Source organism: Melanotaenia boesemani, chromosome 1 (genome assembly GCF_017639745.1).
Source record: "Melanotaenia boesemani isolate fMelBoe1 chromosome 1, fMelBoe1.pri, whole genome shotgun sequence".
In the NCBI taxonomy this organism is placed as follows: Eukaryota; Metazoa; Chordata; class Actinopteri; order Atheriniformes; family Melanotaeniidae; genus Melanotaenia; species Melanotaenia boesemani.
In genome coordinates, this window is record NC_055682.1 from 42,191,120 (window position 1) to 42,216,726 (window position 25,607).

General features: G+C 43.4%; 1 protein-coding gene across 4 annotated transcripts in view; it reads left to right on the forward strand.

Annotated features, from left to right (window-relative positions):
* ccdc102a (coiled-coil domain containing 102A) overlaps nucleotides 1–25,607 on the forward strand; it is a 69,828-nt gene that overhangs the window by 3,886 nt on the left and 40,335 nt on the right. For 3 of the 4 annotated variants that reach the window (XM_041990978.1, XM_041990955.1, XM_041990971.1), the window contains exons 2-3: nucleotides 22,701–23,128; nucleotides 23,205–23,582. In XM_041990978.1, the coding sequence (XP_041846912.1) occupies nucleotides 22,757–23,128; nucleotides 23,205–23,582 (750 nt within the window). In that variant the 5' untranslated portion in view covers nucleotides 22,701–22,756. Of the gene's footprint in view, nucleotides 1–4,282; nucleotides 4,390–22,700; nucleotides 23,129–23,204; nucleotides 23,583–25,607 lie in introns of those variants that run through there. The other variant, XM_041990962.1, reaches the window with a different exon arrangement.

Below are 25,607 nucleotides of genomic sequence, written 5' to 3' on the forward strand. Positions count from 1 at the left end.
GTGTCCCCAAAGAGATCCTAAAGTGTTCCCCGGCCAGCCGAGAGATGTAGTCCCTCCGGGGTATCCTAGGTCTTCCTCGGGGCCTCTTTCCAGTGGAACGTGCCCGGAACACCTCACCAGGGAGGCGTCCAGGAGGCATCTTGGCCAGATGCCCGAGCCACCTCATCTGGCTCCTCTCGATGTGGAGGAGCAGCGGCTCTACTCTGAGCCCCTCCTGGACCACCGAGCTTCTCATCCTATCTCTAAGGGAGAGCTCAGCTGCCCTGCGGAGAAAACTCATTTCGGCCGCTTGTATTCGCGATCTCGTTCTTTCGGTCACTACCCACAGCTCATGACCATAGGTGAGGGTTGGAACGTAGATTGACCGGTAAATCCAGGTAAATTTTGGCTCAGCTCCTTCTTCACCACGACAGACCGATGCAGAGTCCGCATCACTGCCATCTGATACCTGTGTTATTTTATTAAGAGGTCTATAAATTCTTGATGTGACATGGATCTGATTGACATGAGACTGATAAAGTTTTGTTTTTGCTAGCGTGTCCTACAAACCGCTAGTTAACTCCTTCTGCACATGTATGAATGAATGAGTGAATGAAAACAAAGAATTAGCTCCGTTCCCAACGTTGATTCCACGGACAGATCAGCTCAAACAGGAAACTGAAAACACCACCGAGCTTCCCGCACAGACTCTGGAGGTCCATGTGAGAGGGAGGAAGGTTGGCCCCATGCACAACTCTGCTGTCTGTTGGGATTTGCATCTCCTTGAAAAGATGTTACCACAGTCAGTACGCTGGACACTGATTGGATAAACTGATGTTGAATGTTAAAGCTCGGGGAGTGGTCCCGTTGTGACCTTGGTCCACCCAGCAGACCGTTTGTCGGTCTTCCTGTGTGGAATATCAACATCCTTTCCCACCAAATCAGTCCAAACCAGCTGAGCAGGGTCTTTCTGTTGGCTTCAACACTTCCTTCTGTCAGCTCTGACCTTTCTTTCTGGACCTGGCTTTGGCCTGTAAAACCTCCCATTGTGCTGTAATATTTGTGCTTCATAAGTCGGAGGCGGAGTCTGCTGGTCTGAAACAACTTCAGTCTCTTCAACACATTCCTTTCTCCTCACATTGTTGACTTTCTTTCAGCATCTCCGGTAGACCCCAGCTTTCTTTGTCTTTTTAACCCACTGGGTCCTCTGTCTCTTATTTACCCACGGACATTTTCCCCCTTCCTTCGTCTTGGTCTTTGTCCCCAGCTCAGTGTCGGTTGCTCTCTGAGGTCTCAGGAGTCGCAGTATAAAGACATTCATTATGTCCTTGCAGAATCCAGACAACTGTGCAGATTTCCTCTGAAGTGAACTTACACGTGACCCTGCGGTCCGTCCTCCACGGAGACGGTCCGGACGGAGACGGTCCGGACGGAGACGGTCCGGACGGAGACGGTCCATCCTCCATGGAGACGGTCTGGGCGGAGACGGTCTGTCCTCCACGGAGACGGTCCGAATAATTATTTCAATTAGTTTGATTGAACTTGATTTATTTAAATACCATTTTGTTGATTTTTTTTTTTTTTTATCAAATTAAAAGGATATATTTTATTTCTTTATTTAATTTAATTTAATTTAATTTCAGTTTAAATTAAGTTAAACTAAATTAAATTTAGTTTAGTTTGATATATGACATACTTTTATTTCATTTTGCTTAATTTTTTTAAATTAAACGTTTTATTTGATTCAATTTAAATTTAATTAATTTCTTTTAATTAAACTGAATTTAGTTAGTATTAGTTCTACCTCTGCTCGGTTTTCTGCTGTTCTTTTCTGGGGGAACTGCATTACAGCCAGAGAAGAGCAACAGCTCCACACCTGGTCAGGAAGTGTGTGTCAGTGATGAGGAGGGGCGGAGTCTGAGGTGATTAGGAGCCTGGTCCAGGCTAGTGTGCCTCTAGAGAGAGAGTGGCGCCACCGGAAGCTCAAAACGCTTGCCGATCACGTGGTCCATGTAGCCTCCAAAAGTTCCAGGAAGTGCTTGGCGGCCAATACAAAATAATAAGAAAACTACGATAATCGGTAAATAATGATCAATGAAGGCTTTGCTTTGCAATATTTTTATAGTTGTGTTCATTGATATGAATCATGTTAAGTTTACTAAACCTGTATGACATCAACAGCAACGTAATATTTTCTGTTTTTTTAACTTTATCTTTCAGACTTGACTGAGGCATACCAACAGGTGACGACAATGATTTACCAAGTGACTACACAATAAATCTAGGCTCATAGCATAATGATAACTGTTCTTACAGGAAAACTATATCCAATAAATAAAATTTAGATCCCAATTCATTTCAAATAAATGGGTTATCTATTCTTACTTATTACTATCTACTTGTGTGAATTGCTTTTAAGTCATAAGACTTATTTTGACTGAGGCAGACTGATAACTACACAAGTCTGGACTCACAATATAATGTGTTCTTACAGAAAATCCATGGCAAATAAATAAAATTTTGAATTCAATTCATGGAAAATACATGGCTTTCTATCACTATTTGTAACTATCCCAAGACTTACTCCCTACATATACATAATAAATCAGACAAACACCCTTTGTTTTCCAAATGCATTTAATACCTAAAAGAATTCCTTTACAATAAAACTCGACAAGATCAGCATATCTAGCCATTTCTTTTCTCTGCTATCCTTGAATACAGTCTTCACCATGGTATGCTATGCTGCATGGGGATGCTCCAATCGCTCAGAGAAAGGCGTGCGTATGTATGGCTTCCCCAAAGACAGGGACAGAAGGAAAATATGGATGGCCAAAGTCAGCAGGATACATCTGACCACCATCAGGGACTGTAAAAACAAAAAAATATGTGCGGTAATCATATTAAAACAATGCATTTACACATTTTCAAAGATAATATCATTGGGAAGTTTAATATTTTTAAATTAAACACAGAGAACACATCACAGAGAGATTTATATGGTTGAGGTTGCAGAATGTAGAAAAAAAAGACAGGAAACAACACTTAAAAGTGGCCAAACCAGGAAGGTGAAGAAGAACAGTATCCCAGTTAACGTCAGGCAACCCCAGAACAGCTGAAAGTTCTTCAGGACAATGCTGCACGAGGGAAGAGTGATATACTTCCCTTAAGCATCTCTCTGCTCTCATCCTGCACACTGAGTGCTGTCTAGTGCAGCAAATGCATTCAAGTACAATCAGCCACTTATTTTGTATTTGTATATTTTGTTAAGTTCTTAAGGTTAACATGTTTGTTACATTTAACAGGTTTTATAGTTGCAAATATTGTAAACATATATACTAAGAGTATTGTGCTATCTAATACTGTGTATTCATCTTCATATCTTTGTCCATAATTCCACAGCCTTATAAATACATTAAAATTAAATAAAAATGTAACTACAATCGCTCTCCCTACACATTAACCTCGCTATCAACGGCGTTGGATCAATTTATATTGACGAACAGAATTTACATTCATCAGCCTGTGGCATCTGCTGCTATCAGTGTGCTAGCATAAACTTTTATCGGTTTGTAATCTCTAAATATATTAATCTAGACGGTGACAATCCATCAACATATTTAATTACTCATGTCAAGTTGATTTCGATGCACAACTGATATGGAAATATGACTATTCAAACATCTTACCTTGAAGAAGTGTAGCTCCGACAGTCTGCTCCATTGAAATACATTGACCGTCGCTTAGCTTTTGCTAACTTCCGGGAACTTTTGAGGGGCTCCATACGCCGCCATTGCTGTGAAAAAACTGAACCATTGCAGTGAACGGAGATGGCGCCACTCTCTCTCTAGAGGCACACTAGTCCAGGCCATCCTCAGGAACAGTAGCCCCGCCCACACGACGCTGTGGTCGCCCAGAGAAGCAGCCGCAGGCCTGAGAGGCTCCAGAGGCCGTTTATAAGACTCCAATAACTCCTGTTAATGTGCACTTTATTACTATTAATAGTAGTTTTTAACTTATTTAATTTACTGTTGTCATGATGTCATGGTGGTGTCGTGAAATTAGCTAGAAATGAGTTAATTTCTTTCTTGTGTTCTCTGTTGATGAAAAATCTGAACTGTTGAGCTGGAATCAAGTTTTAGATCTGGATCATTGATTTTAAAAGTCCGTGCAGATCATGAAAGCTGATGTTTGTCTGCCTGCATGAGGAGGACGTCCACCCAGAGCAGCCCAGAGGCCTGCAGAGGAGAGCTTGTGTCTATGTTTAGCTGTGTTTGTTTAGAACCTGATAATTATGACCAACGGTTTCAGCCAGAGGAAGCAGAGGACTGAAAGAGCTGAGCAGCGTCCGTTCAGATGCTGTTATGATGAGAGCTGCATGGAAGTCTGAAGACTGGGACCACGTTCAGGGTCAGTATGGAGGTCAGGCAGGTTTCACCTTCAGACTCGACATGCTTACACAACGCTGTGTACATCTGTGTGTCTATTAATGACAGTTTTGAATTGGCTGAGATTACCCAAATAATCCTAAAGTCCTGTTACACACTCGTGCACACACATCCGTCACGTGCACTTTAAAACAGACATAACCTTCCTGTCGGGGTGGACCCATGGGATGATGACTGCTTCTGGTGGCCTCTGGTGATCTGTCTTCCAGATGTGGCGAACCGGAGCAGCAGAGGACTGTAGTGGGTGGAGTCCAGGGTCCTCTCTGGTTCTCCCCGCCTACAGTCATCGGGGCCATCCTGTCTAGTCTGAACATACAGAAACAGACCTTACATCTACCTACCTTGAACCCTTAACACTCCTAGATAACAAGGAGATGGAGCTGTTTTGGATCAGTCTTTTTTAGGCGAGTCTCTCTTTGTTGAGCAACCTTCTTGGAATACCCTCCAGGTTTGGTGTGTAAGGAGCATGGGACCACTAACTGATAATAATACATGTATATTAACGTGTTGGTCAATGGTAACCCCAATTCCAGAAAAGTTGCCTCTGTGTAATAAAACAGTATCTCAACCCACGTTTTGTTCCTCAAAGAAGATCAACAACATCTCAGATGATGAAACTGAGACATTTCACCATGTGATGAAAATATGAGCTGATAGAGAATCTGATGCAGCAACACGTCTGGAAAAAGTAGTTCCAGGGTGATGTTCATCACGGTGGAAAAAGTAGTTCCAGGGTGATGTTCATCACGGTGTAAAAAGTAGTTCCAGGGTGGTGTTCAGCATGGTGTAAAAAGTAGTTCCAGGGTGATGTTCAGCATGGTGTAAAAAGTAGTTCCAGGATGATGTTCAGCATGGTGTAAAAAGTAGTTCCAGGGTGATGTTCAGCATGGTGTAAAAAGTAGTTCCAGGGTGATGTTCAGCATGGTGTAAAAAGTAGTTCCAGGGTGATGTTCATCACGGTGTAAAAAGTAGTTCCAGGGTGATGTTCATCACGGTGTAAAAAGTAGTTCCAGGGTGATGTTCATCACGGTGTAAAAAGTAGTTCCAGGGTGATGTTCATCACGGTGTAAAAAGTAGTTCCAGGGTGATGTTCAGCATGGTGTAAAAAGTAGTTCCAGGGTGGTGTTCAGCATGGTGTAAAAAGTAGTTCCAGGGTGATGTTCAGCATGGTGTAAAAAGTAGTTCCAGGATGATGTTCAGCATGGTGTAAAAAGTAGTTCCAGGGTGATGTTCAGCATGGTGTAAAAAGTAGTTCCAGGGTGATGTTCAGCATGGTGTAAAAAGTAGTTCCAGGGTGATGTTCATCACGGTGTAAAAAGTAGTTCCAGGGTGATGTTCATCACGGTGTAAAAAGTAGTTCCAGGGTGATGTTCATCACGGTGTAAAAAGTAGTTCCAGGGTGATGTTCATCACGGTGTAAAAAGTAGTTCCAGGGTGATGTTCAGCACGGTGTAAAAAGTAGTTCCAGGGTGATGTTCATCACGGTGTAAAAAGTAGTTCCAGGGTGATGTTCATCACGGTGTAAAAAGTAGTTCCAGGGTGATGTTCATCACGGTGTAAAAAGTAGTTCCAGGGTGATGTTCAGCATGGTGTAAAAAGTAGTTCCAGGGTGGTGTTCAGCATGGTGTAAAAAGTAGTTCCAGGGTGATGTTCAGCATGGTGTAAAAAGTAGTTCCAGGATGATGTTCAGCATGGTGTAAAAAGTAGTTCCAGGGTGATGTTCAGCATGGTGTAAAAAGTAGTTCCAGGGTGATGTTCAGCATGGTGTAAAAAGTAGTTCCAGGGTGATGTTCATCACGGTGTAAAAAGTAGTTCCAGGGTGATGTTCATCACGGTGTAAAAAGTAGTTCCAGGGTGATGTTCATCACGGTGTAAAAAGTAGTTCCAGGGTGATGTTCATCACGGTGTAAAAAGTAGTTCCAGGGTGATGTTCAGCACGGTGTAAAAAGTAGTTCCAGGGTGATGTTCAGCATGGTGTAAAAAGTAGTTCCAGGGTGATGTTCATCACGGTGTAAAAAGTAGTTCCAGGGTGATGTTCATCACGGTGTAAAAAGTAGTTCCAGGGTGATGTTCATCACGGTGTAAAAAGTAGTTCCAGGGGGATGTTTATCACGGTGTAAAAAGTAGTTCCAGGGTGATGTTCGGCAGGGTGATGTTCAGCGTGGTGTAAAAAGTAGTTCCAGGGTGATGTTCAGCATGGTGTAAAAATTAGTTCCAGGGTGGTGTTCAGCATGGTGTAAAAAGTAGTTCCAGGGTGATGTTCAGCATGGTGTAAAAAGTAGTTCCAGGATGATGTTCAGCATGGTGTAAAAAGTAGTTCCAGGGTGATGTTCATCACGGTGTAAAAAGTAGTTCCAGGGTGATGTTCATCACGGTGTAAAAAGTAGTTCCAGGGTGATGTTCATCACGGTGTAAAAAGTAGTTCCAGGGGGATGTTTATCACGGTGTAAAAAGTAGTTCCAGGGTGATGTTCGGCAGGGTGATGTTCAGCGTGGTGTAAAAAGTAGTTCCAGGGTGATGTTCAGCATGGTGTAAAAATTAGTTCCAGGGTGGTGTTCAGCATGGTGTAAAAAGTAGTTCCAGGGTGATGTTCAGCATGGTGTAAAAAGTAGTTCCAGGATGATGTTCAGCATGGTGTAAAAAGTAGTTCCAGGGTGATGTTCATCACGGTGTAAAAAGTAGTTCCAGGGTGATGTTCATCACGGTGTAAAAAGTAGTTCCAGGGTGATGTTCATCACGGTGTAAAAAGTAGTTCCAGGGTGATGTTCATCACGGTGTAAAAAGTAGTTCCAGGGTGATGTTCATCACGGTGTAAAAAGTAGTTCCAGGGTGATGTTCATCACGGTGTAAAAAGTAGTTCCAGGGTGATGTTCAGCATGGTGTAAAAAGTAGTTCCAGGGTGATGTTCAGCATGGTGTAAAAAGTAGTTCCAGGATGATGTTCAGCACGGTGTAAAAAGTAGTTCCAGGGTGATGTTCAGCATGGTGTAAAAAGTAGTTCCAGGGTGATGTTCAGCATGGTGTAAAAAGTAGTTCCAGGGTGATGTTCATCACGGTGTAAAAAGTAGTTCCAGGGTGATGTTCATCACGGTGTAAAAAGTAGTTCCAGGGTGATGTTCATCACGGTGTAAAAAGTAGTTCCAGGGTGATGTTCATCACGGTGTAAAAAGTAGTTCCAGGGTGATGTTCATCACGGTGTAAAAAGTAGTTCCAGGGTGATGTTCATCACGGTGTAAAAAGTAGTTCCAGGGTGATGTTCATCACGGTGTAAAAAGTAGTTCCAGGGTGATGTTCAGCATGGTGTAAAAAGTAGTTCCAGGGGGATGTTCATCACGGTGTAAAAAGTAGTTCCAGGGTGGTGTTCATCACGGTGTAAAAAGTAGTTCCAGGGTGATGTTCAGCGTGGTGTAAAAAGTAGTTCCAGGGTGATGTTCAGCACGGTGTAAAAAGTAGTTCCAGGGTGATGTTCATCACGGTGTAAAAAGTAGTTCCAGGGTGGTGTTCAGCGTGGTGTAAAAAGTAGTTCCAGGGTGATGTTCAGCAAGGTGTAAAAAGTAGTTCCAGGGTGATGTTCATCACGGTGTAAAAAGTAGTTCCAGGGTGGTGTTCAGCATGGTGTAAAAAGTAGTTCCAGGGTGATGTTCAGCGTGGTGTAAAAAGTAGTTCCAGGGTGGTGTTCAGCATGGTGTAAAAAGTAGTTCCAGGGTGATGTTCAGCATGGTGTAAAAAGTAGTTCCAGGGTGGTGTTCAGCGTGGTGTAGCATCCTCTTCTTCTAACATGTCTGGAAATGTCTGGGAAGTGAGGAGACCAGTTGCTGGAGCTTTAGGAGAGGAATGTTGTCCCATTCTGGTCTGATGCAGGATTCTAGTTGCTCTACAGTTCTGGACCTTGGTTGCTGGATTTCTGCTTCCATGATGCTCCATGATGTGGTGAAAGGTCTGGACTGCAGGCAGGCCAGTTCAGCAGCCGGTCTCTTCTCCTGTGAAGCTATGCTGCTGTGATGGATGCAGGATGTACTGGATCCTCTTTAGGACACGCCATCCATGCTTTCCACAAACTAGTTCACATCTTCATCCAGGTTTCCACTTTGCCTCAGACTATTTTAAATGAGCTTTGGTCCAGAGAAGATGGAAGAAGCTGGTTCTGGATCCTGTTCACATCTGGCTTCTTCTCTGCATGATGGAGCTTTAACCTGCATTTGTGGGTTTCAGGGTGAACTGTGTTCACAGACAGTGGTTTCTGGAAGTCTTCCTGAGTCCATGCAGTGGTTTCCAGTAGACTGTTTCCCACAGACCAGGTAGCAGGTTGTGCTGCTCCCCTGGTTCTAATGAGGCGATGGACTGTTGGGGTGGAGACAGTCATTGGGGTGTATGCAAAGTGTGTATAGCGAGTGACATTCAAACACACACTTTCTGAGCTACCATATTAAATATACACCTGTATGCTGATCTACTGTTCTTCAGTCACCTGCTGAGACACGTTTAAAGCTACAAGAAGCATTTAAAATTTTTCAGCTCAGTCTAAGCTCTTCAAGAAGAGAACTGATCTGTTTCCACCTCAGCTGCCAGTCTTAGAACAACATCTTGGCTGCTGTCCTGGCCTGTCTCCCCCAAGCAGCTCCAAACAGCCTCCAACAGCCCCGAACAGCCTCCAACAGCCCCGAACAGCCTCCAACAGCCTTCAACAGCCTCCAACAGCCTCCAGCAGCCCTGAACAGCCTCCAACAGCCCCGAGCAGCCTCCAACAGCCTTCAACAGCCTCCAACAGCCTCCAGCAGCCCCGAGCAGCCTCAAGCAGCCCCCAGCAGCCCCGATCAGCCTCCAACAGCCTCCAGCAGCCCCGAGCAGCCTCCAGCAGCCTCCAGCAGCCTCCAACAGCCTCCAGCAGCCTCCAACAGCCTCCAACAGCCTCCAGCAGCCCCGAACAGCCTCCAGCAGCCCCGAGCAGCCTCCAACAGCCTCCAGCAGCCCCGAACAGCCTCCAACAGCCCCAAGCAGCCTCCAACAGCCTCCAACAGCCCCGAGCAGCCTCCAACAGCCTCCAGCAGCCCGAACAGCCTCCAGCAGCCCCGAGCAGCCTCCAGCAGCCCCGAGCAGCCTCCAGCAGCCTCCAGCAGCCCCGAACAGCCCCGAGCAGCCTCCAACAGCCTCCAGCAGCCTCCAACAGCCTCCTACAGCCCCGAGCAGCCTCCAACAGCCCCAGCAGCCTCCAGCAGCCTCCAGCAGCACCGAGCAGCCTCCAACAGCCTCCTACAGCCCCGAGCAGCCTCCAACAGCCCCAGCAGCCTCCAGCAGCCTCCAGCAGCACCGAGCAGCCTCCAACAGCCTCCAGCAGCCCCGAGCAGCCTCCAACAGCCTCCAGCAGCCCCGAGCAGCCTCCTACAGCCCCGAGCAGCCTCCAACAGCCCCGAGCAGCCTCCAACAGCCCCGAACAGCCTCCAACAGCCCTGAGCAGACCTTAGTTGTTCAGCACTGTTTGACGCCTCAGTGAAACATTTGAAATGATGTAGTAATTGATAACATTTACTAGCCAAGTCAACTTTATTTCAGAATGATTGCTCCTCAAGCTGCTCCATCTCCTCTGGACTAAGACTTTTCAGTACTCACCTGGATTAAAGCAGCGAACTTTCAGCCAATGAAATAATGTTGTTAATCGCGTTGTTTGCTGTTTTACCAACTCTACGTGCTGACTGCGGGACAGGGCTGTGCATCTTCACTGCACATTGCTGCTTTATTTATCAATGAATACAAGCAGTCCGATCATTATAAACTATTCTAGTCAAGTTCTAGTTGAACACTGAGAATATTGTTGAGGGAAACGTTGTTTTCATCCCTTTAGTCTGTTCGTGTTTTAGCCTCACATTATGGCTACAGACAGATTTACTCAGCTTATTACTAAACAGTCTTTTCGGAGTGGACATCAGGCCCACATTTCAGTCCGTCAGGTTGTCACGTGTCTGCAGGACTGTCTCAAATCTGTCCGTCTAATCGATACACAGTGAACATTGATCCAGGATTGGCGTCTGTGTCAACCAAGGTGTTGCTCAGGAGACTCACTTTTCATTGAAAAATCAGTTCAGTGTCTTTTATTTATATATATATATATATATATATATATATATATATACGTGTCTTAGACTTAGGATTTGGTCTCCGGGATTAAACCTGGGGTCCCACTTTGAGCTTCAAAGATGATCTCTGCCAGGGCCGGACACATGTTTGCATAAGCATGAAGCCCCTCGTTGCTCCCCGTCTGCTTATTCTCTGCTTATTTTCCTGTGATGATTTTTGGCGTCTCGCACCTTCGACTCGTTTGATTAGGAGAAGTGTGCTTTGCCCTTTGCTGTACAGCCTGACAGGGTTTACGAAAATCACAAAATATAGCTGCAATCTACTCAGACAAATATTTAATCTATTGGATTAAAATCAATGTGATCAGAGAATCCAGCTGGACGTGCTGGATAAAATGATCCGATCAGCTGTATTGAAATGATGGACGGATTTAATAGTTTGATGAGTTCGGAAGGAGAGTTTTTATTTTAACCTTTTGACCATCGAGATGCTCAATAACCCTTCACTGTCATGGTGTCTGCCACCGGTGCTGGGAAGTTACACGTCAGAGTAAACTCTGCTTCTTCATGGGAAAAGATCAAATCCGGCTCATGTGAGGCTTTTATACAGTTTTAGACCTGATGTCCAAAATCTCTAAGTAGAAAAAGCTGAGCTGTTTGCTCAACACCATCATTGAGATTAATGGATGATTAACCTAGAAGACCATTTTAAAAAGCTGTTTCCACATTGGAGATGAATGAAATGGACTTTTTATACAAGGTTGAGTTTCTTTCCATCTCTGTCCCGGAGTTGCATCACCTCCTTCATCCTCCCCCTGCAGAAACACGGAGCTGCGTCCTCCCTCTGTTTATCTAGATGAACGCATTATGCAAACCAGCTTTTTATTAGTGGGAGAAGCTTTGAAGCTGTTAAGCCCTGCAGAGATTCTCCCATTTTAGCTCTGCTTTAGGTGTATTTAAATAAAACTAACAATAGCTCCACTCAGAGTGGTATTTTATAACCTTCTACACAGGAGAATTAAAAACGTCTTCAACCTGATTACTGTTTGAAATCTGACCTTTAGTTGCAAATGTGGCCCAATCGTTTTCTTTCAGTTGAATTTTTTTTGTTGTTTTGTGTTATTTGGTGTTATTTTGTTTTGTTTGTTTTAAGTGAACTTTTTGTTTAGTTTGTTTATATTTGTTTTTTTTCTGTGGTTTTGTCTTTATTTTATTTTTGCCAAACCAAACTCGATGTGAACACATCTTTGGTAAGATCACACCCCACCTGTGGCATTAAATCACATCCAGATGCCAGGTCTGCACTGGCAGAAGACCGATGCTTAGCTGTCGTTTGGGGGGCGTGTCGATGTGATCATCGTAGCATCACTGATCACATCCACTAACTAAACTGTGAGGTTGGTGTGTGATCCTCATAAGGCCTCATCCTCATCCTCGGCGACCTTCACCTTCCTCCTGTGCCGGCCTCAGGCTGAATAAATGATGGTAATGTGACACTGAGCTGGTGTCACCTCCACCCGAGGACAGCTCTGCACAACACTTTCACTTCCACTCTTTCCATGAACCCACACCATCTCTCTCTCTCCTCCTCTCTCTCCTCTTTCTTTTTTCTCCCCCTCCCTCTCTCTCCTCCTCTCTCTCCTCTCTTTCTTTTTTCTCCCCCTCTCTTTCTCCCTCTCTCTCCCTCTCTCTTCTTCTCTCTTTCTTTCTCCCCCTCTCTATCTCCCCATCTCCCTCCCCTTTCTCTCTCTCCCTTTCTCTCCCTTTCTCTCTATTTCTCCCCCTCTCTCTCCTCTTCTCTCTATCTTCCCATCTCCCTCTTCTCCCACTTCCGCTCTCACTCTCTTTCTCCCTCTCCGCCTCTCTCTGCCCCCCCCCCCACACACACACACACACATCACGTAGGTTTGTTTCCTTGCCCTGTGTGCACTCTGTAGCTTTAGTAAAATGACCCTGTGTGAAACTGATGTGTGTGAGTGTGTGTGTGTGTGTGTGTGTGTGCTAGTGTGTTGGCATGTAGGATGTATGCTGAGGAAACACCCTATGCAGGGGCAGAGTCATGCTTCAGGAATGTGCTGTATAATTTGCTACAGTGGAGCTTCTAGCTGAAATAACACCTGGGGCCCTGAGGGACACAGGAGTGTGTTGTTCAGTAGTTTTGCCCAAACACGGAGGAGGTCTACACACACCACGCGTGTTTAAATTAGAGAATGTCGTCTGAAATCAGGCTTCTACTAAAACCAGTAAGAATGAATTAAAGAGCAGCTCAGCTGATCGATGCTCATCATGTTAATCAACATGTAGTCACCTCCTAAATCTCATCTTTGAACCAAACCCGTAAAACTCCACATCTCCCCAAGGTCTATCTCTTCTGGACACAATGTTGAAGCCACTTCCTGTCAGACTTTCCACCAATCAGAGAGCTTAGATTGACGGTAACGTCCAATCAGGAACAGCCAAAGATCAACCAGTGAGCAGAAAGTTCTATGTGTGTGTGAAAAGAAGAAAAATAATGCTCCTCTATGGCTGGAATAAAGCCAAGAAGACGTTTCTGATGCACGGTGGCGCCACAAAGCAGCTGAGCTGGAGTTGGTTTAGTGAGGATAGCAGGTAAATAGTAGCAGGAATAACTGGAAATGAGGAAAAAGTGGAAACATGGAAATAGTTTCTACAAAGTTCTGTTAGTAATAAATTCTGCTTTCTTCTTCTGGTCGGCCTTTATGCTGCTAAATCTATTCATACATTTACATCATTTTAGCCTCATTGTCTGACAGCTGAGAAACATCACGTCTGATGCTGGCTGGGATTATGGCTGCAATCCCACCAGGACAGTTGGTAGACTCGGCACAGTTGGTTCACTTAGTGGGGGCAACATTCGTGCTCCACACTCCACCAGAGGCGGCACTGCACCAGGAATTACTGAAGGAGAAGATGAGACAACCACGAAGAAGAAAACTGGTTCATCTATTGGTTAATGCAGAACAGCTTCTGTTCTAGTACATAACGACTGAACGTGAAGCTGCATCACGTCCATTTCTCCCGCCAGGTTTTGGTTGTGTACTATACTAATCTGATCTGACGCACCTACATGCATTTCTGAAGTACCAAAACAATCCAGTGTTTCCCAGATCCACAACCAGAAATGCTGTGATTGGAAAAAACCCACAGGACAGAAAAAAGTCCCGATGAAATGTTTAGTCAGCGGAGTCGCTCTAAATATTCTTAAAGTTCAGACTCAGATAACCTCCCTCCAGATTCTGTCATCTGTTTCGAACCAACAGACTCAGTGACGTGATGGCGATTCAGTTCAGACTCTTTCATCTCCATGGTGACGATGGATGCTGTATTTAGCTGGTAAATTGCTGTATAAAGTTGTTTCAGGGTTCATGGATGTCAACTGATTAGGGGAAGAGTTCTGTGTAGAAGGAAAGATTGTCACAAGTGAATGAAAACTGAGTCATATCCCAGTCTTTTTTTCTTCATGTGGGTAGGCCTTGGAGGCCCTGCAAACCCAGCTGGGCTAAAAAGAAAAGTCTCCTGAGCTGTTTCTCATTTAGAAAGAAGACTGCAACAACACAGATAGCTTGGCAAGCACCGGGGGAAATCCTTTGTAGCGGTAGGCTGGATCTTTTTATGGTCACATTCTCATAAATCACAGCCATTAACACACAAACCCCTCTCTCACCGATGGCTGAGGTTGACCCCTCACCTCAGGTATCAGCGAGCACTCGGTCCCAGTATGAGCCAGTGTGGTTCAGTGGTCTGTTTGAGCTGGTCTGGTTCTGGCTGTTTAGCATCTGGTCAGCGTGGACAGATGTTCTGTCAAAGAGTTTATTATTCTGCAGTGTTACCCACTGGCTGGCGGAGCTTTTTATGAGTCCTGCGATGATGGAGGGTGGGGCTCACAACAGAGGTTGGCCAAAGAAAGAAGAGAAAGAAGGAAACGTGAAACAAAAAAGACTGGGGAAAAGGAAGACAAGCTCTAACAGTGTGGCGAAACTGTGATTTATCTCCAGCTGCAGTAAATCATGTCAGACGTCAGAGCCAACATGAAAGAAAGTACAAAATGAGAAAGATGGAAGTTCATGTTCCAGCATGAGTTTTACTACTGGTGTTACTGGTTACTGAGATTTCTCCTGTAACTATCACACAGCTTACTGTATACATGTTTGTTCCATTATAAATGTAAAAACAAAATATTTACCTAAGTCCATCCATTCATCCATCTATACGTACATACACACCCACCCATTTGGTGACATCAATTGAAAAAAAAAAAAAAAACTATGCCATGATTCGGTTAACACAAGGAAGTGACATAACCGAGTTGCGGCCATGGGTTACCGATGAATCAATGACTTGTCTATTGTTACTGAAAATAGTTTTATTTATTTATTAATTTTTTTTTCAAACGGTGCTATTTGTGCTTCATAATTAGGTGTCTCATGCTGAAGTGTCGTGATAAATCATCCACCCATTTTCTACCGCTTATCCAGGATTGGGTTGCAGGGGCAGCTGCCTAAGCAGGGAAGCCCAGACTTCCCTCTCCCCAGCCACATTCACCAGTTTGTTCAGGGGGGATCCTGAGGCGTTCTCAGACCAGCCAAAAGATGTAGTCCCATGCCCGAGTGTTTGCCTCAGCAGCCTCCTAAGCCATATTCCATTTAGCCTGCCGATACCCACCAGCTCCCTCCGGAGTCCCACATCCCTAAAAGGCTCCAGAGGACTCCTTTAACTTGGTGCATTCCTCACTGCTGGTGTCCACCAACAAGTTTGAGGATTTCCACTGCGCAGGCACCGACGACCTTACGGCCACAATTCCAGTTGGCCACCTCAACAATAGTGGTAGGGAACACAGCCCACTCTGACTCAATGTCCCCCACCCCACTCAGGACATGGTTGAAGCTCTGCTGGAGATGGGAGTTGATGGGAGTTTCTCACAGGGGACTCCTTACAACACGTTTGGGTCTGCCAGACCCGACTGGCATCCTCCCCCACCATGTGAGCCAACTCACCACCTGGTGGTGATCAGTTGACAGCTCTGCCCCCCCCACCTCCCATTCACCCGAGTGTTCAAGACATGTGGCCGCAAGTCTGATGATATGACTACAAAGTCAATTATTGAACTGCAGCCTGAACACGGTGTTGTTATGGACAGTCCACGACGAGCACAGAACAACAAAACATCACTCGGATTCCGATCAGGGGGGCCGTTCTTCCCAATCCCACCTCTCCAGGTCTCGCTGTCGTTGCCCATGTGAGCATGGAAGTCCCCCAGCAGAATGAGTGAGTTCCCTGAAGGAGTGCTCTCCCACACCCCATCCAAGAACTCCAAAAAGGGTGGGTACGATTCGGTGCATAAGCACAAACAACAGTCAGGACCCGTCACCCCACCCAAAGGCGGAGGGAGGCTACCCTTTTGTCCACCACCAAGAGCCCAAGCCAAGTGTCAAGGTGAGTCCAACTATATCTAGCTGGAACCACGCAAAATCGCGCACCAGCTCAGACTCCTTCCCTGTCAGAGAGGTGACATTCAGCTTCCTTAGAGCTAGCGTCTGCAGCCGAGGATTAGACTGCCAGGATCCCTGCCTTTGGCCGTCGCCCAGCTCACACTACACCCGACCCCTACAGCCCCTCCTGCAGGTGGTGAGCCCACAGAAGGGGGGATTCCATGTCACCCTTTTGGGCTGAGCTTGACTGGGCCGAATGGGCAAAGGCCTGGCCACCAGGCACTTGCCTCCATGACCCACCTCCAGGCCTGGCTCCAGAGGGGGGACCAGGTGACCCATGTCGGGCAAGGGAGACCTGGTTCCATTGTTTTTATTCATCATAAGCCATGCTTTGTCTGGTCCCTCCCCTGGAGACCTGTTTGCCATGGCTGATCCTACGAGGGGTATAAAACTCCAGACATCATAGCTCCTAGGTCTTCAGAACGTGCAAACCCCTCCACTGGTAAGGTTGGATAAATCATGTGATAAATCGTGATAAATCATGTGATAAGTCGTGATAAGTCATGTGATAAATCATGTGATAAATCATGTGATAAATCGTGTGATAAGTCATGTGATAAATCATGTGATAAATCATGTGATAAATCGTGTGATAAGTCATGTCATAAGTCATGTTACGATATATTATGTAGAGATAAATCTTGTTAAAGGAGTCATCACCCAGAAATTGCACTGGACCGAAGCGTTAAAAAGGAAGTTTTTATTTTGAAGACGGTGGAGTTTTTCCATCTGGGCCCGTTGTTCACAGCATAACCGCCCACAAGGCTGAACTTTTGCAAATGCGGGATTTTAATTTGCTCCTGGGATTTTGGCATCCCAGGAGGCTTCTTCCACGCCTAAAATCACCTGCTCAGTCTGCGCAGTCGCAATTATCAACAAGTTGTGTGAAGATGTTGAAACGGCGCTCCCATGTCAACTCCCATGTTTTCCTTCCCCCTCATCATCTTCATCGCCTCTCTTTGGCTTCATCATTCATCTTCCTCGCCCGGCTCTTTGTCATCTTCCGCTACTTATCATTATTGTCTCTTTCTTTTTGTCTTCTGTCTTCTTGGTCTTTAGCTTTGGGTACTAATGGAAAGTTTTTGTTGGTACTCCTCACCAGGCCCCCAAGAAAGGTGTTAATCCTTCAGAAACCTTGAGGCCTGATTTCTCACCAAACTCCTTGAAATATTCAGATTTCCATGTGTTCAGTGTGTTTGAGGAAGTTTACAGGAAGAAACCAGAATTTGTCACTAACTCTGAGCCACTCAGAAGACTTGTTCCTGGTTCTTCCATGGATGGAAACGTTTTAGATGGACACGTTTTGGATGGGGACATTTTGTTGACTCTTCTCAGATGCTGACAAGAGAAATTTTAGGTCCCAGATCTTTTCCCCTTTTGTAGGCCTCCAGACACTAAACCGGCTTCATTTCCTCTGGGAGTTTTTCCCACAGTCCCACAGCTCGTCAGGAACTCCGTCTGCCTCCTTTTTGGGAGGGGTGGGGGTGGGAGAGGCGGCAGGAAGGAGCAGAGCTTTCCTTTTCAGAGCCTTAGAGGTGAACTTTCTTCACAATTATGTCCCCAAAGGCTAGTTTATTTTACTTTTAACAGCACAAATTCAATAAAGTAAACAAACAAACAAATAAATATCTTACAAGAAGCACCAGTTACATAATTTTATATGCAATAATAAAACCAGAACCTCTACATGGAATTCATGTTTGTCTCAGCACTGCGGGTGTCTGACATCACTTAGATACATGTCTGTTTGTAATCTTTAACCCTTAAAACTTCAAACCTTTTTTGCTGTTTTTTTCTTATTATATTAACACATGTAGAAGCTTTTTCCCTTGTGATCCCAGTCAGCATGCAGACATGTTTTCAGGACAGCCTCAGAAGTCAGATGATGAGTGTAAACCTCACCGTGCATCAGAAACGTCTTCTTGGCTTTATTCCAGCCATAGAGGAGCATTATTTTTCTTCTCTTCACACACACATAGAACTTTCTGCTCACTGGTTGATCTTTGAGCTGAATCCGCTTTTCTCCTCAGAACCCTCCAGAACCCGGTCTTTGGCTGTTTGGATTAGGATGCCGCTCTGTGTTGTATCAGAACCTCTTAACAAACACGTCTACCAGTGACATCTGACTCCAATGTCCTCCATCTTTTCCAGTTTTATGGAGGATGAGGAGGCTTCTGACCTTTGTTTTAGACCTTCTTGGTTCCCATATTAGCAGCCAAGGTGGAGCAGCAGATTTTATTTGGACACCATCTTCAGTAACTAGACCAGGTGTGGCCAGCGTCGGTCCTCAAGAGCCACAATCCTGCAAGTTTTCCATGCATCCCTGCACCAACACACCTGACTCAAATTAAATGGATCCAACAGCCTATAATGCACAATGACTCATTAATTGAAGTCTGGTGTGTCGGTGCAGGGATGCATGGAAAACTTGCAGGATTGTGGCTCTCGAGGACCGACGTTGGCCACCCCTGAACTAGTAGTTTGGTCCACGTCTGACCTTTTAAAACAAAATCCAGCATCATAAAGATAAAATAGTGGGTGATGGAGAGGCCTGCTGGGAGAAGCAGACAAGACAGTATCAGGTGTTCAGGGATGGACAGTCGGACCAGAAAGACAGCTCATATTACTCCAGCTTTTGGTGATATGGTTTGGTTTCCTGTCTGCTTTGCAGTTGATTTGAATGGAATGAGAAATAAATAAAATACTTTTATAAGTATAGCTCTTAAATGTTTTAGTACTGAGTATTTATCACGCTTGCTTTCAGTTTGCAAGCCTTCCAAGAGTCTTCAGGTCTTCAGGGGCTGGTCTCTTATTTATTCTAAAACGTATGAAAAAGCATCTTTTAGTTTTTATGCTCCTCTGTTCTGGAACAGCCTTCCTAAGAGTAGCTGGGAGGATCCATATTTTTAAAAGAACAATTAAGAATTACCTTTTTAGTAAAGCTTTTAATTGGATATTTTTTATTAGTATTGATAAATATGAATTATTTATTCATTTCATTTGTCATTTTTTATTTTCATTTATTTATCGAAACAATAAAGATGAACCTTCACATACCCAAGTATACAACCTAACCAACAACACTAACCAGTGTCTCTCACACACTTATGAAGATAAAGCACACGAAGGCGCCCCCAATCACCCACCAATCCCATTTTCCACAGACAAACTCCTATCCTAGTGTTACTCTTGATGCTGCTTTGAGGAAGTGATATTTTTGGGATCTGTCCACACCGGGAGCCCCCAACCCATGGCCGGTCGGGTCCCACATTGCAACCATGAGGATGAAGTTCAGGACCCCAGAGGCGACGTCGCTCCTGCTCCATCATTTCCTGCGAAACCTGCGCAACAAGGTGAAAATCGCTGTGAAATGTTGCGCTCGTTCACGTAGACGTGCACATGGGGGCTTTTTTTGTCGCTGTCGCATGACATTACAACCAGTCAGCGAGGGGCTTCATTGAGAGCAGGCTAGACAGCGCAGTCTGCAAACACTTTCAACATGGAGGATCAGATCATTCTAACTGTGTCTGACTTTCCCAGATTTTCCCAGACTTCATACAGAGATTATAGAGATGTAAATGAGAGGCAGCCGCGTGGCGCCAGGGTGAATTTGTCCGAACGTAAGCTCTGGATTTATTGGGATCAGCTTTGAGGTCCACCATCAGATGATGATATTCGCCATGCTGTTCCTAGTTTGTAAACGCGGATGAATCCAGGGTTGTCTTTCTCTTTTATACAGTAAACGACAAGATATCTGTCGATTTGTGCAAAATCTTCTGACTCTTTATCCGTCATACTTTGTCTGTCACGGACTGGTTTGAAAATGTCAAAATTCCCGTCAATATCATAACCAATCACATTTCTTGGAGAAGCGTGATGCATGACACTGCTGCCGTCGCTGCCGTTTGTCCTGTCCCGTGTGTTCGGTTTCACCTGGGTGGCGATGAGCTTCGCTTGTCGCTGGTCGAGCCCATAAGCAGGCACAGCCCCCCGGCGTGGAGGATCCCAATAAGGAAAACACTGGCGTTTAAACATAAAAGTTAAAGTTAAATGAATCAAATAAACCTAAAAACAATAATAATAAAATAAAAATAATGATAATTAAAAATAAATAAATAAATAGGAGCATCAAGTATAAAGGTATATGTTTATAATACAAAACAAAACCAGAAAACTAAATAAATGGGCTGTGTTTAAAATGATTAATAAGTACATAATTAAACAAGTCAAACATAGATAATAAATAAATAAATGCATAAATGAATAATATTAAATTAACTGAGCATAAAATAAAAGTAAATGACTTTAATTAAATTAATTTAATTAAGAAACACATTTAAATAAAAGCCAGGGTAAAAAAAACTCTTGAGCTTGGTTTTAAAAACTTCAACACTCAGGTCCACTGGCAGACTGTTCCAAAAATGTGGAGCATAAAAACTGAAAGAGGACTTACCGCAAGTCTTTGTGTAAATGTTTGGTATTTGTAAAAGCCAAGAATATCTAAAAGATAAGAAGGCCCAGGACTGTTAAGAGTCTTAAACCAGTAAAAGGACCTTAAAATCGACCCTAAGCAGACTGGAAACCAATGCAGAGACTCCAGGATGGGAGTAATTTGGGCTCTCTTTCTGGTCCTTCTGGTTTCTGAATTAGTTTGAGAGAGAAACTGTCAAACAATGGAGATGTAACATGCTTGAAGTGGGTGTTAAACCTGAGTTCTCCCCTGTTCTTGTGGTTTTAATGCCAGAGTACAAAGTTTGTCATTTAGTTGTTCTTCTCTCCACTCCAGTGCCAATAACTAAAACCTCAGTCTTGTCCTGGTTGAGCTGGAGGAAGTTTGCTGCCATCCATGATTTGATTTCTAGGTTAAGAAGGGCATCAGTTGGTTTTTTATCACGAGACACAGCAACATAAAGCTGTGTGTCATCAGCATAGCTGTGGAAGTTTATGCTGTGTCCCCTGATGACATCACCCAGAGGCAGTACATATATGTTTAAAAGCACATTTATAGAGTGGAGCACCATAGTCCAGTTTGTAGCTCTGAGAAGAACATTAATTTCGTCATTAATGTTTATGAAAATTTCTAACACACATATAGGATTTAAACCAGTTAAAAAAAATGCTTGAGAGTTATGTGTGTTGCCTGTAGATAGGGGAATTTAGTTGATTTTTTATATTAACTGTGTAAATCACTTTGTGTTGCATTTTTTCCGTTTGAAACTGTGCTTTATAAAATAATGATTTATCATAAAACAAAAATGTCTTTGATGAACCTCCAACTTTAAAAACATTCTTAAAACACATTTATAGCAACAAATAAATACACATTCCTACTAAAAGAAACAATGTGCAGCCTGTTTAGTGCTATTTAAAACTGTTATTGCATCAGATGAATGTTTTCTGGTAGAGTCTGGATTAGTCTGAATAGTCTGGATTAATGACAACCCCTGACGATCCCGGGACAAACGTACCTGATGATTCAGGGAAAAACGTACCTGATGATCATGGGACAAACGTACCTGACGATTCCGGGAGAAATGTACCTGACGATACTGGGACAAACGTACATGGCGATCTCAGGACAAACCGACCTGGCGATCTCGGGACAAACGTACCTGGTGATCTCGGGACAAACCTACCTGACAATTTCTGGACAAACGTACCTGACGATTCCGGGACAAATGTACCTGATGATCTCGGGACAAACGTACTTGACTATCTCGGGACAAACGTACCTGACTATCTCTGGACAAACGTACCTGACAATTTCTGGACAGACGTACCTGACAATTCCGGGACAAACCTACCTGACGATCTCGGGACAAACGTACCTGACGATCTCGGGACAAACGTACCTGACGATTTCTGGACGGACGTACCTGACGATTCCGGAACAAACGTACCTGACAATTCCGGGAACAAACGTACCTGACGATTCCGGGAAAAAAACCTACCTGACGATTCCGGAACAAACGTACCTGACGATTCCGGAACAAACGTACCTGACGATTTCTGGACAGACGTACCTGACAATTCCGGGCCTACCTGACGATCTCAGGACAAACGTACCTGACGATTCCGGGAAAAAACCTACCTGACGATTCCGGAACAAACGTACCTGACGATTTCTGGAGAGACATACCTGACAATTCCGGGACAAACCTACCTGACGATCTCGGGACAAACGTACCTGACGATACCGGGACAAACGTACCTGACTATCTCGGGACATACGTACCTGACTATCTCGGGACAAACGTACTTGACTATCTCGGGACAAACGTACTTGACTATCTCGGGACAAACGTACCTGACTGTCTCGGGACAAACGTACCTGACTATCTCGGGACAAACGTACCTGACTATCTCGGGACATACGTACCTGACTATCTCGGGACATACGTACCTGACTATCTCGGGACAAACGTACTTGACTATCTCGGGACAAACGTACCTGACGATCTCAGGACAAACGTTCCTGAAGTTTTCGTGTTTGTGTTTTCTTGGCCAGAAGCAGATTTTATTTTTTCATTTCGTTGATGATTTTATTCGGTTTTATTTGGTCTTATGCTGTTTTTCCACGGTCTGATTATTTTTTTCCTGCTCAGACAGGACAGGTCATTTCTGCCCCAGCATACAGAACAAGCTAGCATTTCTTTCTACGTACATTATCTCCTGTTTGTCTTTTGTTTCCAGGTTTTTAAGAGACCACAGTGGACAATGTTCTCCTGAGTCCCACCTTTGCCTTCATCATGAATCACACTCCCAACTCCCACCTGTCTGACGGTGGTAAATCAACTGGAGGCGGCCTGTTATGCAGCCTTGGTCTGGGTTCCGACCGGGGTATCCGCTCCCCAGACAGCCTCACTCATACGCCGAGCCCTACTGGAGGAACGCCAAGCTCCAGCCCGCCACTGCTGCTGTCGCCCGGGCTCGGAAGCCTCGGAGGCTTCGGGCTGGGCTCCCTGGGATCCATGGGTGAGGGGGCGGGGGCTGACTGGGAGAGCAGGGAGGAGCTGAGGCTCAGGGAGCTGGAGGAGGCTCGTGCCAGGGCGGCCCAGATGGAGAAGACCATGAGGTGGTGGTCAGACTGCACTGCCAACTGGAGGGAAAAGTGGAGCAAGGTGTGTGGAAACGTTGTCAAGCATGATGATCGTTTGAAAGGTCACATCTGATTGGCTCATCTGGTGTCTTTTCCAGGTTCGTGCAGAGCGAAACAGAGCTCGCGATGAGATCCGTCAGCTGAGGCAGCGGCTAGACACCCTCACCAAGGAGCTGACCGGCGTCCGACGGGAACGGCAGGAACTGGCCTCTGAAAACGAGACGCTACGGCAGGAGACGCTCCGTCTCCGTGGTGACAAGATGGCTCCACCTACCACTTCTCCGTCTTCCTCTCCTTCACATCCACACGGTGCTTCCTCCTTCTCTGTTTCCCCATCCTCCCCGGTTTCCTCCTCTTCCTCTAAAGGCCACCCTGACTGCAAGCTTGATGGGGTTAGGGAGGGACCACCAGGATCTCCAGAACCAGAACCAGTGAGGGACGTGGATTTGGACGAACAGAAGCTGGGTCAACAGAAGGTGTGTAGCTGGTGTTCTTTAATCTCTGTGGGTGGCAGGAGCGCTGCTTTAACTCTGCTAAACATTGGTTGGATTGTAACCACTAAAGCATTTTAGTCCTCCATTAAAGATCCCTTCATCTTTTCATCTCAGAGGGGGTTGATATTTGCTGTAAACACTGCAGCTAAACCACAAAGCTGGTCTTTAAACAGGTTTCTGGAACGTAAACAACCCAGTTCAGTAAAGCTGGTTGGACTCAGAGGGTTATAACAGGCCACTACGTCTTCAGCTGCCTACCTTAAATTCTTCAGCAGGAATTTCAAACCTATGGCCAGGGCATTCAACCTGGCCGGCAGGATGAATTTAGTAAGTATAAAAGAAAACAGAAGATAGTAACTAATTTGTCCATGTGAGGTTTAATTTTTTATGTTTAAACAAGTCATTCTGATCATCATGAGAAATACTGTATTTCTCAGTTCAAGAAAATAGCAAATAAATAAAAACTGAATAAATTAAATAAAAAAAAAAGAGTAAAATCTTTAATGCCAAACGACTAAAGATGTAAATTAGCCTTAAAAGAACCTTATGTATTAATATCCATTGTCCCTTTTTTAAATAAAAATAAACAAAACAAATAAAACAAATAAAATATGTAACTATGACTGACTGACTGACTCACTGGCAGGCTGGGTGGGTGGTTTATTGGTTGGTTCATCCACAAGAGGAAATTTAGTTGTCCTAGCAGTCTGGTAAAGTACAGACATTACACAAAAATACACAATAAAGCACAATAAGCTGAAGTAGATAAATACAAAAATAGAATAGATACACTTATGGGCATTTGTGAAATGATAACATAATAATAGTAAAAGTGATGTAATAACAGTATAATAATAACAGTATATGATTGTAGCAGCAACGGTATATGCTAATAATAATAACATAGTAGCAAAAGTAATAACTTTAATAATAGTAATAGTAATGAATATACTACTACTACTACTACTACTACTACTACTACTACTACTACTACTACTACTAATAATAATAATAATAACATAGTAGCAAAAGTAATAATTTTAATAATAGTAATAGTAATGGAAATACTACTACTACTACTACTACTACTACTACTAATAATAATAATAATAATAATAATAATAATAATAACATAGTAGCAAAAGTAATAACTGTAATAATAGTAATAGTAATGAATATACTACTACTACTACTACTAATAATAATAATGATAATAATAATAATAATAATAATAATAATAACATAGTAGCAAAAGTAATAATTTTAATAATAGTAATAGTAATGGAAATACTACTACTACTACTACTACTACTACTAATAATAATAATAATAATAATAACAATAATAATAATAACATAGTAGCAAAAGTAATAACTGTAATAATAGTAATAGTAATGAATATACTACTACTACTACTACTAATAATAATGATAATAATAATAATAATAACATAGTAGCAAAAGTAATAACTGTAATAATAGTAATAGTAATGAATATACTACTACTACTACTACTAATAATAATAATGATAATAATAATAACATAGTAGCAAAAGTAATAACTTTAATAACAGTAATAGTAATGAATATACTACTATTACTACTACTACTACTAATAATAATAATAATAATAACATAGTAGCAAAAGTAATTTTAATAATAGTAATAGTAATGGAAATACTACTACTACTACTACTACTACTACTACTACTACTACTACTAATAATAATAATAACATAGTAGCAAAAGTAATAACTTTAATAACAGTAATAGTAATGAATATACTACTATTACTACTACTACTACTACTAATAATAATAATAATAACATAGTAGCAAAAGTAATAACTTTAATAACAGTAATAGTAATGAATATACTACTATTACTACTACTACTACTACTACTAATAATAATAATAATAATAATAATAATAATAATAACATAGTAGCAAAAGTAATAATTTTAATAATAGTAATAGTAATGAATATACTACTATTACTACTACTAC